Source organism: Erythrolamprus reginae, chromosome 3, assembly GCF_031021105.1.
Source record: "Erythrolamprus reginae isolate rEryReg1 chromosome 3, rEryReg1.hap1, whole genome shotgun sequence".
Taxonomy (NCBI): Eukaryota; Metazoa; Chordata; class Lepidosauria; order Squamata; family Dipsadidae; genus Erythrolamprus; species Erythrolamprus reginae.
In genome coordinates, this window is record NC_091952.1 from 206,796,024 (window position 1) to 206,812,397 (window position 16,374).

At 36.4% G+C, this 16,374-nt stretch overlaps 1 protein-coding gene across 2 annotated transcripts in view; it reads right to left on the reverse strand.

Annotated features, from left to right (window-relative positions):
- The window catches only part of KLHL14 (kelch like family member 14), an 82,838-nt gene that overhangs the window by 15,994 nt on the left and 50,470 nt on the right, over nt 1–16,374 (reverse strand). For both annotated transcript variants that reach the window (XM_070747702.1, XM_070747703.1), the window contains exons 4-5: nt 15,844–15,933; nt 8,874–8,952 (exon numbers count right to left, since the gene is read on the reverse strand). In XM_070747702.1, the coding sequence (XP_070603803.1) occupies nt 8,874–8,952; nt 15,844–15,933 (169 nt within the window). The remainder of the gene's footprint in view (nt 1–8,873; nt 8,953–15,843; nt 15,934–16,374) is intronic.

The following is a 16,374-nucleotide window of genomic DNA, read 5'->3' on the forward strand; positions in this document are numbered from 1 at the left end:
GCCAGACTACTTGTGGGATCACTTCCTGCCGCATAAATCTCAGCAACCAGTGAAGCCCCACAGAATCAGCTTTCTCCAGGTCCCGTCAACTAGACAATGTCACTTGGTGGGGCCTAGGGGAAGAGTCTTCTCTGTTGGGGCCCAGCCTTCTGGAATCAGCTCCCTCCGGAGATCTGTACTGCCCCCACCCTCCTCGCCTTCTGAAAGCATCTAAAGACTCATTTATGCTGTCAAGCTTGGGGCCATTGGATCCTAGTCCTTGGCCAAACTTATCCCGTGCCCTTGCATGATTTCACCTAGCGGTTTCATATAGATATTAAACAGCAGGGGGAAGAGGACTGACCCCTGAGGAACACCAAAAGGGTGAGACCTAGGAGTCAACCTCTGACCCCCTGCCCACACCAACGGCAACCAACTGGAGAGGTAGGAGGTGAGCCACTGTAGAATGGTGCCTCCCACTCCTAGCCCCTCCAGCCGCTGCAGAAGTATACCATGGTCGATGGTATTGAAAACCACTAAGAGGTCAAGGAACACCAGGATAGAGGATAAACCCCTATGCCAGGCCTGACAGAGGTCATCCATCAGTGCGACCAAAGCAGTTTCTATGCTGAATCCTGACTGTTGAGGGCCCAGATAATTGGCTTTATCCAAGGACCGTTGGACCTGGAGCGACATCACCTTCTCAACAACTTTCCCAATTGCTAAGAGAGGGATGAGGGGAATTTAGATTAAATGGAAAGAGACATTAAATACTTACGTTATTAGATATTTTTGTAAATTTTATTGGACTTTGATTGATCAGTAAAGAGAAGATTTAGAGATGAATTTATAGAGTGGAGTGAAGTATGGAATGAAGATGATATTTATTGTAATTTAAGACAATGATAAAATTGTTAATGTTGAATATACTTTCTAGAGATGAAGAAAGAAGTTTCTTTTTCTTACTATCTTTTTTGGGGAGGGATTGGATTTTTTTCTTATTTTTTCCCCACACATTTTCTTTTTATACATATTTTTGTATTGTTTCATTCTTAGTTTTCACCTGTGTAATAAAATTATTTTAAAAAATAAAACAATAAAACTAGTATTCTTAAATTCACCCTGAAATACCTACCCACCTTGCAAACATTTTAAAAAATGCTCACTCACTTGACAGAATCCATAACAGAGTTAAAACCTGTACACATTTCTATGAAAAATTAAAGTATATTTTCTACACCATTTCAAACATGAAAATTCTGTGGAAGTTCCAAAGTACTAGAATCTCTAATAAAGCCCTAACTATGGATTCGTGACTTTAAAAATGTTAAAATGGTATTAATAGATCTGAGTTTAAAACTGATTCATTAAAAAATACATGTATATACTATATTTGTTAAAATGTATTTAATAGGATGGACATCAGATTTTCTTCTTTGCTAGTTCTGTTTAGCAGAAAGCCTCATTGTACCTCTCAAATTTCACTTACACCTGTTGTATAATTTATCTCAAAATTACACCAAACATCTCCCCATGCACATTTCACAAGTGGACTCCCCTCTTTAAAAAAATATTTCCCTCTGTATTGGGAAGCAAAAGTATCATTTTTCCAATCATTAGGCACACATGCAGTCTTCAGCTGTGTTGATAAATCACACTGCCACTCCCTAAGCAAACCACATACGTCTTTTAATGTTTCTCCAGCCATATCATCTCTACCTGCAGCCTTACAATTTTTAAACTTTTTAGACATTCATTTTTCTTGGACACTAACATTTAGAGTATTTGTTTCAGTTTCCCTCTTCTACATATCACATTCATTCCCATGAAGTTGTCTAAAATACTTCTTCAAGCATTTCTCCACTTCCGGCTCTTGTGCAACAAGTGTGCAACAAGAAATTTGAGGACAAATAAGTTGTTTATGTAAACTGAATATAGATATAGAGAAAAACACAGCAAAAATTACTTATAGCACTCTTAAAAAGGAATTTTTTTTGCTAAGGATTGAAATTTCATTCCTTAAAATTCTGTAGAAGTAAAGCTTTATTGCCACAATAATTACTTATGACAGCAATAAAGCTTATGTTTCCCACTTGTGTTCTTTTTTCCTTGTGAAAACCCAGTGTGCATCTGAATTCCAAAAGAGATTGTTGGAGTCGCTTAGGAGTAATCTAGGACATATTCCAAATTATCTCATCATTTTTAATTCCATTTGCTCCTATGGAAACTTCTTTTTCAGCTCTCTTCATTCATTTTCAAAACAATTATTTCCATCTAAATAATTCTGCATTTTCTTCCTTTCGTTAATTTTAACCTTTGGTGACTTTAGCTACATTTTTGCAAGTTTGTCTCTATCCATATTATACAGTTCTCTCAATTTTTGCATCAATAACTCTTGTTTTCTATTTTTGTTATCCACAGTTACTTCATCATCCTTCCATCAAGCATCCCCCCACTCTATTTCCCATTACAATACCTCCACATGCTAATGCGTCTCACTGTAATATTTTTCTTTTCACTTTTGGGAGATTTTTTTTTTTTACACTAAGCTCATACTCTCTTTCCTGAAATTAATTAATTTATTTGTTTGTTTGTTTGTTTGTTTGTTTGTTTGTTTGTTTGTTTGTTTGTTTGTTTATTTATTTATTTATTTATTTATTTATTATTTATTTATTTATTTATTTATTTATTTATTTATTTATTTATTTATTTATTTGATTTTTATGCCGCCCTTCTCCTTAGACTCAGGGCGGCTTACAACATGTTAGCAATACCACTTTTTAACAGAGCCAGCCTATTGCCCCCACAATCCGGGTCCTCAAAAATCCTTTTGTCATCTTTTTGGTTTCTTTAACCTTATTGCTTTTATTCTATATGCAACTTTTTCCAAAGATCCACTCTTGTCATTATTGAAAAATGATTTAGTTTCATATTCACACTATATATATCTTTCACTTATATTCTCATGTTTTTCATAATAACAAATTAGTCATGTAACAAAAGCTATATGGTCATTTTCTTGCAATATATAAATGAATACTTATGCTTATACCACATATTAAAAACAGCGTTCCTTTTCTAAGTAAATACTCCCAGTTATTATTTTAATCCACTCACGAGTCTCTGAATTAATTTATTTTTTCAGAACTTTCTTGCCTTGTTTCCTCTTTATTCCTTCATTTGTGTCGCCTTATAAGAAGTTTCACAATTTTTACAAAAGTCACCACTGTTTCTTTCATTATCACATTTAGACTAGCACTGTACCACCAAACTTAGGGTTCCAAATTTTATGCACATGCACAATTGCCTGTTTCCCCGATAGTAAGACACCCCCAATTGTAAGATGTATCAGGGGTTTCAGGGGGGTCGGCTAATATAAGCCGTACCCCGAAAGTAAGACATATGTCTTACTTTCGGGAAAACACGGGGGTATTGCCGCCTCCCTCTCATCTAGCTGCGCGCCGCCTCCTGCCCACGCCTGTGCCGTCCCCCTCTCCATACGTCACCGTGTCTGCCACCTCCCTCTGATCTTAATGAGCGCCGCCTCCTGCCCACTTCCGCGCTGTCCCCCCTCCATACGTCACCACGTCTGCCGCCTCCGTCTGTCCAGGTTGTTAATAAATGTTAATTTTATGGTTAAAACAAAAAATTCGACAATTTTTTTCCAATATAAGACATACCCCAAAAGTAAGACATAGTGGGGCTTTTGGGGATAAAAAGAAAGTAAGACACTGTCTTACTTTCGGGGAAACACGGTATATATATTCATATTTTCTGCTGTAACCATTACCCTTCCTCCACAGTTCAGCTGTAGTTTTTGAGCATTACCACCTGCTTTCTCTTTAGTTTCTCACACACAAAACTCTATTTTTCCCTTAAATTCATGTATTGATTCATGCTCTTACAATCCAAGTCATAGTCCTCCATATGCTCTGTCCAGATGGACTCATAGATCTCCACCGCACATTATGACTCTTGTCAAATTACAGTTTTACACAATGCTTTATATTAAGATATAGGTGTGGACAAGATTAACATCAGTTATATCAATACTACATGCAACAGTCCTTGCTAACCGCAATTTCTGACATATTTGTGCCAGTTATTTCCTAAGTGCATTTATGCAAGATATAAGGTCCAGACAGTATGCTGGTATGCATTCAAATTGCATGTTTAAACAATTAAAAATGTATAATTTAAAATCTTATCTTTTTAAAAGCAACATCTATTCAGAAACATTTTTTGTAACAAACTTATTGCCTGTGTGCATTTTTTACTTCATCCACATAGTGTCACTGTTAGGAACAAAAATATAACATTGTGTTTCAACTTCAAAAGTGTATTTTATTGGCAAACTCCTAGTAGTATGATTTAAGTTTCTTTTTTCTTCTTTCCCACCAAATAAATTACTTTTGCACCACAGAGCCTTAATTAATTAATGTAACATTTCATTGCTATAAAAAAAACCTTTCCGTGATAAAATCTTACATTAAAAATGCAAGTTCAGAAAGGAATAACCTCCTCATATATATCGGATCACTAGAAATATCTTGCTATCTCTGGTAAAATATACTATATTGAATTGTTCTTCCATATCAGGATATTGGTTCAATCATAAATCCTTCAGAGCCTTATGAAAGAAGGCCCTCTAATTGAATTTTGGACAGTGAGATGGGCAACATATAAATTTAATAAACATACAGGTAACTTTTACAATGTAGATACAGATTGGGTTAGTGGCTGAATGAGAAGGGATGGTGGCACCCTTACTTCTTAAAGTATGGATAAAATTCATTGTTATAAAGTTCAGGAAAATGATACAATCTGGTCAAATTGTTTGACATTCAGACATTTGTTTGAAGTTTGGAGAACCAGCAATTACCACCTCTGCCTGGTCCCAGAGTGGGGAGGCAATGGAGATTATGCAGTATCCTTCCCCTGCCACACCCACCAACCCTATGAGTCCCAACGACCAGTTAGATCCCACAGGGTCGGCCTTCTCCAGGCCCCGTCAACTAGACAATGTTGCTTAGTGTGGCCTAGGGGAAGAGCCTTCTCTTTGAGGGTCCAGGCCCCCTGGAATCAGCTCCTCCCAGAGATTCACACTACCCCCACCCACCTTGCCTTCCATAAGCATTTTAAGACTCATTTATGCCACCAGGCTGGTGGGCAATTAGACCTTAGCCTCCTGGCCGATAAATGTTATGTGTAGTTGTTTGAATGAGTATGATTGATTTTTAATATAATTAAGGATTTTAGAGTAATTCACTTAGTTTTAATTAACTGGATTTGGCCTGCTGTATTTTATTGTTTCCTTTTATATGTTATAAGCTGCCCCAAGTCTTCAGAGAGGGGCAGCATATAAATCAATCAATCGAATGAATGAATGAATGAATGAATAAATAAATAAAGCCATGCCCACCAAGCCACACCATACCCACCAAGCCACACCCACAGAACCAGTAGTAAAAAAAATGGATTTCATCACTGGTTAATAGAAATAAAAGTAGGTTTCCATTAAAATTATATTGGATTTTTCCTAAGATTGTTTCTACTTAATAATACATAACACTATTTCAGCCAACTGCTAGAAAAAAATAAAGACATTTGCACTTGAAGAAACATTTCAATTTTATAAAGTTTTGACTCAATCACCCCACAAAGGAGATCCATGAAGTTAAAAAAATAATTTCCCCACAAAAGAGATCCATGACGTGAAACAAGCTGCAAATTAGAAAAGGTGCCTCCCACTGGGAGGTAACAATGCTGTCTTCCAGAGCTTTCCAGATTGGATGAGTTTCCTATTGTGGATGCATGTTGATGTTACCTAGTTTGGGTAATGAATGTCTGCAAGAAAACAACCAAACACAGACAGCACTGAGGATGTCTAATTTCCTACTACTTTGTATGAAAAAGGGTGGTGCACGATATGGACACACTGATCAGCCAAACAATTTAATCCTGTACTAAACTCTTTAATTATCAGCGATTCCTTGGAGTGGTAATATTAACAATTTCTGTTATATTTTTTCAAATACGCCACAAGCCTTAATATAATTTGTACTAATTAATGCTACATTTCTGGAATGTAATACATACTGTAAGTGGAAATTAAATTTTGTCTTCAGTATTCTGAATATAAATTCCAGTTGCTCTTATCGGTACTTTTAAAATCTGCATGGCTGCAACATGTTTCTTGAGATTAAGCGAATAGATATCAAGCTAATTCAGTTGCTGGCCAAACCTTTACTGATGTAAAATAAGGGCATGAAAATATTACAATTTCATCTTTTGTTCTGCCCTCATTGTGTTGTCTTCTGTAGTCTGTGTATCTTTGCAAAACTGTCTCGCATTACCAGCAAGTCACAACCTTCATATAACTAAATATTGCCAGTAATGAGAACGTTCTTTCCAAGAGAAGCTAGGCTTGTTTTTTAGCTATGTCAATTTTCTAGGCACCCCAATAATTAGAAGTATACAAAGCGACATCTCCTCACAAGGTTTCTTCCAAAAAACAAGACTTAGAAGAATTGCCCTGCCGGTGACTTATCCCCGGCCCGGATTTGCAGAGTGGGTGGGGAAACACGGCTCTTGGCGTAGCTGCCATTTTGTAAGGCCGGGATCTCACGAGATTCGCAAGATCCTGGCCATGCTTGTCATTGGCGTGCCGATGATGTTGCTGGGGGCGTGGCCAGCCGGCCCTTATAAAGGGCTGCGCTGGCTTGGGGCCTCCTTTTCGCCCCAGCAACGAGCAGGCGAAATCAGTGATTCTTCCAAGTCTTGCTGTTCTGGGAAAACCCCAAATTATGTCTGCATGTTTCCCTATCTATATACCGTAGACCAGTGATACGGGGAATCTTGTATGCTATTTTGCTAGACAATTTGGAAGCTGTTGAAGTTGTCCTTCTTCACCTACACTGTCTGTTCCAAAAGATATATAGCAAAAACAGTAAAACACTAGATTATATGGAACTCTTTATTTCTGGTGAGACCACATTTGGAATACTGTGTTCAGTTCTGGAGACCTCACCTACAAAAAGATATTGACAAAATTGAATGGGTCCAAAGATGGGCTACAAGAATGGTGGAAGGTCTTAAGCATAAAACGTATCAGGAAAGACTTAATGAACTCAATCTGTATAGTCTGGAGGACAGAAGGAAAAGGGGGGACATGATCGAAACATTTAAATATATTAAAGGGTTAAATAAGGTTCAGGAGGGAAGTGTTTTTAATAGGAAAGTGAACACAAGAACAAGGGGACACAATCTGAAGTTAGTTGGGGGAAAGATCAAAAGCAACATGAGAAAATATTATTTTACTGAAAGAGTAGTAGATCCTTGGAACAAACTTCCAGCAGACGTGGTAGATAAATCCACAGTAACTGAATTTAAACATGCCTGGGATAAACATATATCCATCCTAAGATAAAATACAGAAAATAGTATAAGGGCAGACTAGATGGACCATGAGGTCTTTTTCTGCCGTCAGACTTCTATGTTTCTATGTTTCTAAAATCATTTTATTTCTTCTCTGGCTTGTCTTATAGATATGATAGGTAAATAGGAACATAAATAAAATTTGATCAAAAAATTTGTTTTTTGGAGGGGTTTGAAGGTTCACAGATATTTTGTTAGAAAACTGCAGGAATATATAAGGCCTTTTAATTAAAGAATTATTACATGCTTAAAATCTGTCTTGAAACACTTTATAAACTATATAGACTGCTGTAAAGGTAAATGGCCTTATTTTGAAACCCAAATGGCAACAAAACCCACAATATTATAATGTTTTGGTACTTTTAGTTATATTTGAAATATGACTTAGACATAGGAAAATACTGAGGATGCTCTCTACCTCAATATATCTGTAAATGTAATATACTCAGTTCAGACATTAAATCTGCTTTAAGTTAGAGGCAGTGAGGCTGGGAGAAGATTTATTCAAATGGATAATGAGCTGAACATCTTCCGTTTTTATGGATGTCCTAGCTAAAGGGTATCCCCAAATGCTTTAGATAGTGTTCATCAGTGTCTTAAGATCTGGATTATGACTTTTATCTTAAAATTGCAACTCTTGATTTACAAGCTGCCCATGTAATCAGCTACATTAAATTTAGGGGTTCCCTAATTAGCTTTCACTCCATATGGCAAATAAACAAACAAACAGAAAGCGTGGAAGTGCAGCTTTTACTGCTTTGTTCAAAGGCTTTACAATATATTTCCTATGGCTGAGTACCAACACTTTGTTCTGTTTAGTACATTTGCGAGGTATTTTTAAAAAACTGTTGGAACCTAACCTTTTAACAGTTTTAATTATTTAATACATCAGCACTTTGGTATCAATTTGAATAATACAGGATTGATTCAAAGTGGCATTTGATAGCAGGTGGGCTTGCATAAAATAAGCAGTGTAAATATTTCAAATAAGAAAAAAATAAAACAATGGGTCCATAAGGTTCAGCTCAAAAGAAGAAATCCCTTAATTGCTAGCATGTTTTAATCAACTTTCTCTGCCTGATTATACCGAAACTGCAGCAAATATCCAGATGCTGTGGTTTAATTGCCAATGCATATGACCTATTGGCTCCTAAACTGCACCAGGAAGTCAATTTTCCAACCATACTGAACTTAGGAAAAGCCATGAATGAAGATCATAACGTTTTTCAATCTTACAGCGATTTTATATAACATGCTACAATCAAATGTTAAGAAACTTAAGAAATTACACATTTTAAGGCTTCCAAACAGAACATTAATAATTCAATGTTTTTTTTTCTTATAAATAAGAAAAAAATACCATAGCATTTCATTTCTTTCTCTCACTGCTCTGTTTCAGAGAAAGTACTGCCATTCATTGAGATACCATAATTTTCCTAACATCTAGTATGTTTTACCTTTCTTGCATAGGCGGAAGTTGTATCCAGCTGTTAAATCTAGGATCATACCGACTGACAAAGTTTGTACTGTGTTTGCCTGTAAAGAGATAAATTTCACATTTAGCTCTTTGTTTTTTGAAGGACTCACCCAAAACCTTTTGTTGCTTGAAGACCAAAAATGGAAAAATTTTCTCCATTCAAATACAGATTATTCGGCTGACCAAATAAACCTCTCATTCCAGTATTAGGATGTAAGTAGGACTAGCAATGCTTTGAACTTAATCCAGAAGAATATAAAGGAGTACACACGAGTAACTTATTGAACCAGCCATATTTGTTTCTCAGATAGTGTAAGAATATGTTGCTATGGAACTAATTAATAGCATTCTTCATAATATCTGAGTAGATGAACTTAAGGGGTAAACATAAGACACAGTTGTGTACTCCCACTTTTCATTACTGTTCCATGCCCCTGAGCACTTGCCATTTGCCTCATTCTGTTTTAATAGTAGGGTGGCTGCTGATGCTGTATGATTGCAAGTCACAGTTTTATAGCATCAGTCTTTAACTTGTGAACAACAATTATGGATGTTTTTATTTAGACCAATAAAAAATTAACAACATTTCCCTGCAGCTTTTTCTAGTCAAATTTATTTAGTCAAATATGAAAAAGCATTAGTTATTACTTCATCCTGTATTTCATAAGGACTTGTATATGTCAGTCGTATGAAAAAACTATGCCTCCAAGATATTAAATTATATTGAATGCATGTTATATTCTTATAAACATCTAAAGAAAGACTTGAGAAAAGAGAATGCATTACAATTTTTTAAATACCTGAACTTTCAATGCAGAAATCTTAAAAATAAATTATTCCTTGCATGCAACTTAAAATTATAGCATGACTACATCACAGTTAAATCATGTATTTCTCTTTCAAAACCATGATGCTTACAAAGTGCTTTGTTCATGGGAATTAAATTCAAAATTCACTGGCAATGAAATATAGATTTTTGGCATTCAAAAGTAATCATGTAAATAATTTGATTTGTATTTTCTAGTTATGTCATGTGATTCAGATTATTTCATACTTCTAAAGAGCACTAAGGAGTCCCTTATTTGTATGAATTTCTCCTGGGTAACACAAGTTACCCAGGAGACATTTTTACCCACAAATTTTCTTCTGGGTAACACAAGTTACCCAGAAGTACTATCTGTCATGTCAATCAGCATCTCCCAATATAATTCCATTTTTCCTAGAATATCAATCCTGTTTTCCCTTCACATACACTTTCCCTTCCAAATCTCCCATTTATTGTTATTAATCTTTCATCTTCCAGTTATACTGTCTCTATTTTCCCCTTTCTAGCTCTTCTTTGTCTGTCTGATATTCAGAAATTGAATAAGAAATTTATTTAGACAAAACAAAGAATGAGCTAAAAAAATATTCTTTGCTGATAAATGGCAAGCAAAGCTGTGACACATGTATATTTATTGTACCCCATATATCACTTCTAAAATGCATCTTTGTCAGGAAGATGACTCCTCTGGGGTTTTTTTTGTTGACGTACTTAAATTTGTTTACAAATTATGAAAAGAATAGGCCTTATGTCCAAGTTTTAAAAATGGAAGCAAAAAAGGGAAAATTCTTTGGTTTCAGGTTTTTTAGCATTATACTATGACATCATGTCCCTTCCTGTGGGTCACCAGAATATTCTGTGTAACTTTCCTTGTAGCATTCATCAGGATGCATGAATGTCAAGGTTAAGAGCTGGGAGAAACAATTTTTGATCTTCTAATCCATGACATTACTTCTGGAGTTTGAAATGGTAGGTCAATAAAGTAATTTCTCCACCATTATTGCATTTTCGTATATATAAGGTGTCACAAGGCTAGATATGTTCTCTCCTCCTGTTTAATCTCTACATCAGGGGTCTCAAACTCAATTTACCCGGGGGCCGCTGGAGGTAGAGTCTGGGTAAGGCTGGGCCGCATCAGGTTTTCCACAAGAAAAACTCTTACAAAAATATCAAATGTCTTTATTTTTTCATCTTATTTTGTGTTAAAAAATAAATTCATAAGAAAAATTCATAAGAAAAAATAAATAAATCAGTAATAAATAAAATGAAAATAATAATAATAATAATAATAATAATAATAATAATAATACAGCAGATATAGAAGAATGAAGAAACCACATATAGTTGCTGACTAGAGAAATGTAATTATTATTATTCAGATTCTTTAATAATAATGTCTGTAATTGACAGTTCTTTAACATTTAATGGACATAGATTGTGAGCTGGGCAGTGCCGGTGATGTCTGTGGTCTCAGCAAGAGCCTCTGAGTATACACTGAAACATTTTACTTTCTCGCACAGTTGATCGTAAATGTCACTTGACAGATCAGAAATGCGCTCTGCTACGGTGTTGGCAGAAAGGCTGATGTTGGTAAACTGACCTTTCTTTTCTGGACAGACAATACTTGCAGCCTGTAATACGCACTTTTTTATAAATTCACCTTCTTTGAATGGCTTTCCTGCTTTAGTTGCATCATTCTCTTTGGTTGCTTTCTTAAAGAAACCTTGTTGCCTCAGTAGATATGTTTTAAGATTAGCAACCTGGTTTGCTATCTCATCTCCCTGGTATTTTGCATACTCCTCAGCATGTCCAGTGACGTTTCAAATTGTATTCTCTGTGCACCGAAACTTTATCTGTGCAAATAAGACATGTCGGGATTCCCCTGTGCTCAACAAAGAAATATTGCACTTCCTACTTTCTGAAATTGTCTGTGCTCATCACCAACCTTTCTCTTCACTGCAGGCTTTGAAAAAGACCTATTTGGGGCTGTGTAATATATAATTCCACATGGTGTCACTGTTTCAGTGTTTAGTGGTTAAACTTTAGCCGATGCGTCTTTTCCGGGTTTTTTCTATCTTGCTAAGTAGCCATTTCCGCCTCCGCTTCTGAGCCCGGGCTAATGGCGCAAGTTCACAATATGCCCGGCTGATGTCCCACCTCCGAGAGTAATATACCCCACCGTGATTGGTAGGTTCATTCAACTCTGCACACAACACTGAAAAGTGCCATTCGTATCAAACTCGGGCCACACTAACATTAAACTTTGATATTGAGGTGGGGGCCGCAAACTATTGTCCCGAGGGCTGCAGATGGCCCATGGGCCATGGGTTTGAGACCCCTGCTTTACATGAAGCTGCCAGAAAGGTGTTCTGCTAATACCCAGCGTTTCCACCCCAGACCATTTGAATAATACAACAGAAGTCTTCTTCTAGTGTCTGAAGGCTGTGTGCGTCTGGAAGAGACACAACAGGCTTCAACCCATGTAAGATTGTGTGGCTTTGGGAACTTCCTGGTTCTGGGAACCTTCCATTTTTATTTCTGGATGCTGTGACACTGTCTCAGGTAGAAGCAGTGCATAATTTGGGGTCTTCCCAGACCTGTAGCTCCTGCTCAAAGAACCAGTGGCAGCCATAGATAGGAGGGCCTTCGTATGTCTTGATGTTATGCGTCATTTATGCCCATTCAGAGATCAGGACATCATTTGTGCCCTTGTGACCTCCCATTTAGATGAGTGTAATGTGCAGTGCATGGGGCTGCCCTTGAAGAGCATTCATAAACTTCAGTTGATGCAAAATACAGCAACAGGTAATTACTGGCAGTAGTTATTTGGAGCATGTAGTACTACTATTTCACTAATATCAGTTTACCTCCAGATATTTATTTATTTATGTATTTATTTATTAGATTTGTATGTCGCCCCTCTCTGCAGACTTGGGGTGGCTAACAACAATAAAAAGACAATGTAAACAAATCTAATATTAAAAATAATCTAAAAACCCCCAATTTAAAGAACCAATCATACATACAAACATACCATGTATAAATTCTATAAGCCTAGGGGGAAGGGAAAATTTCAATTCTCCCATGCCTGACGACAGAGGTGGGTTTTGAGGAGCTTGCAAAAGGCAAGGAGGGTGGGGGCAACACTTATATCTGGGGGGAGTTGGTTCCAGAGGGCTGGGGCCGCCACAGAGAAGGCTCTTTCCCTGGGTCCCACCAGATGACACTGTTTAGTTGACGGGACCCGGAGAAGGCCAACTCTGTGGGACCTAACTGGTCGCTGGGATTCGTGCGGCAGAAGGCGGTTCCGGAGATACAATTTAACATTCTGGTAATTACCTTTAAAAATCCTAATGGTTTGTGCCTGGGTTACTTATGGAACCATTTCAAGCTGACTGTTTCTACCCATTCTGTCAAATCTAGCAGGTGAGGCATGTGATAGGTTCCTTCAACTAAGGAAGGATGGCTGAGCCCCCTGGAAAAAAAAGGCTTTTCTGCTGTGGGGCACACTCCCTGGAACATCATTCATCCTGTAATTAGGTTGCCCCCCAATCTGCTGGCTGTTTGGAAAGCTTTGAAGATTTGATTCTGCGGCTGAGTGTGGGGCCCTGTATGTGAGATTGGACACATTGGTCACGATTCTAAGATTCTTTGAATAGTGTGCATTTTATTTCTTGATTGTTTAATATTTGTATGTATTTTGGTTCTAGAGTTCTAGATCCTCCTAGAGTTTATATACTTGAGATGAGTGGCTACATAAATAAATAAATAAACTAGCCAAAAACAAAACCAACATTTTCACCTTGAGTGAAATAGCTTGGAAATTATCCTTCTGAATTTAGTCTAGCGGTTGGGGAGACCTGCCACCCAATTAGTTTAATGTAAATGTTTGTCCCACCACCTTTTTTTTGTTAAAGAAATTCAATAACATCAACCTTCAGGTAAGCTCTATAGCACATACTTCTATAAATAAATTATCTGTAATCTTTTTATAGAATAGCTTGTTAAGAACAGACGGCAAAAGTTATTTTTCCTGAACACTGACTCAAATAAATAATTTTTAAAACTCTATTGAAATAATGCTATTAGAGAAGATTGCTTAGCTTAGTTTGTAAAGAAATGAACAGATGTAATGCTTTGATACAGTTTGGGTTAGCACAGATGCTGCAATGGGCTTTTCAAATAAAATATATGCAGTATACGTAATTTCAGCTGGATCTTCTGGCATTTTGAAGTGAAAATGTGTACCTGCAAGCTGTTTTATACTTTCTAAGTCATAATTATCTATGTTACACAGACTGCTACAGCTGCAACTCTGCCTTTATGTACGAGCCTTTCAATGATGTCTTGACAATATTCTAAATTTTGCAAGCCATATTGTTCTTTTGCTTTGTTCAGAAGCCTGTTAAATGATTTCATTTCTTTCCACAGAAAATTTATAAAGTAATCTCGTTAAAAAGCCCTTACCATAATCATTATGTAAATCGCTGATAAGACTAGAGATACAGGAGTACCAGAAAAATCTGAAAGCATTTGAGAATGCGAATGCATACCCATTTTACATGATCATATTAGATTGGCACTAGAAAAAAAAGTGAATAATGGAAACACAAGAAATATAATGGTACCAAAAATGTTGATACACCTTTAAACAATTCTCACCAAATGTCTCAATTAAGAAATAACTATTCAAACATTTTAGAGATTATGAGTGAATTCCAGAAATATTGAAATCCCAAATTAGTGACATAACTGTAATTAGAAAGGCAACTCATGAAATTAGTTTCTACTTTCTATTCTCACATCATAATATAGAAGTGCTCTGCTAAAGAAGAAGGGCTTGATTGTTGAATTGAAAAAGTGATTAGAAGTAAGATTTCTTTCGAAATACAGACAAATCTTGTTTAAATCTCTTTTGTTAGACATATATGTGTATGGGTTAGTTTACATATCTATTTTAAGAGATTATACATCTGCTAATACATCACTTTTGAGCTTCATATCAACATATATCTACGGGACCGCCTTCTGCCGCACAAATCCTAGCGCCCGTTTAGGTCCCACAGAGTTGGCCTTCTCCGGGTCCTGTCGATGAAACAATGTTGTCTGGCGGGACCCAGGGGAAGAGCCTTCTCTGTGGTGGCCCTGACCCTCTGGAATCAACTCCTCCCAGAGATCAGGACTGCCCCCACCCTCCTTGCCTTTAGCAAATTCCTAAAACCCATCTCTGCCATCAGGCATGGGGAAATTGATTCCCCCGGGCCGTTCCATTTTATGTATGGTTTGTTTGGGATGTATGACTGTTTTTATATTAAGGGTTTTAAACTGCTTCTAATCTTTAGATTTGTACTGTGTTTTGTTGTTGTGAGCCGCTCCGAGTCTCCGGAGAGGAGCGGCATACAAATCTAATAAATGAATGAATGAATGAATGAATGAATGAATGAATAAATAAATAAATAAATAAATAAATAAACAAATAAACAAATATTTGGCTTTAAATGTGTAAAATGTATGCATGTTTTTACAGTAACTACAACTGGATCTATAAAAATGCATATGTTATGGATCCTCTCTTTATGCATGCATAGATTTATACTTTAAATGTTTTAATAGGCCTCAAAAGCCTGTATTCTAATTTGATCATTAGAACTCTGTGTTCTAATTTGTTCTTATATAAATATGTAATTTTCGACATTCAAAGTTTTATTTTTTATTTTATTTATTTATTAGATTTGTATGCCGCCCCTCTCCGCAGACTCGGGGCGGCTCAGTTGAGACTTTATTGCCATAAATGAATTTTAAATCACAGCCTAAATCATTGATATATAACCTGAAGCCCAAGGGAGTTGCTCAAGGTCGATTGTAGAGTCCTAATGTTTCTTTCAGTGTTTTTTGATTATTATTTTTTTAGCAAATAAGCTAACATTAAACAATCTGCTGTTCTGATCAGATGAGATGAGATTAGAATGGGAGATGGGGCAAATCAACTTATAAAAAAGAAGGAAAAATACCATATTGCTATTTCATGTATAAGTAGCAGTTCATGGATTTTCTACCCATTAGTTATTTGTGTGGAGGATGTTATTTATGTATTTCTTCATAGTTTAACTAATTATTAGATACATACCATTAGGATTCCACTGATCTTCTCCTCCCAGAACGAACAAGAAATTTTCTACTTCCACAACACAATGGTGAGCACTATTGTATGGCATAACTGTGAATAAAGCAGATATATATTTTATTAAGATGCATTTTAGCAGTAGATTTAATAGTATGGTTGTTCTGAGGATTTCATGGAAGTTTAAATTTAGAATTCAATCTGGGTCGATCACCAAGACCAGAGATTTTGTCTTCCGATCTTACAGACCTGTGCTGGAGCCTATTCTCCAGGAACTTCTCTCTAATGGAATGTGTGCTGTTAGAAAGAAGAAAAAAGCTTCTGTCCCAGTGACCAACCCAGAATGTATCCTGGGACACATATATTTGCCTTCATTCATTCAAATTTAGACTTTCATGTTTTAGTCCCAGTAAATGTGCTCAGTGATCTAAAACCTGCTATGAATCAACCCTTATAACCTGTTTAGATGGTCAGTAGTATTGTCATATTTGCTTACTGTTCTGATAAGAACATTTTGTTCTGCACCTGCAATTGAAA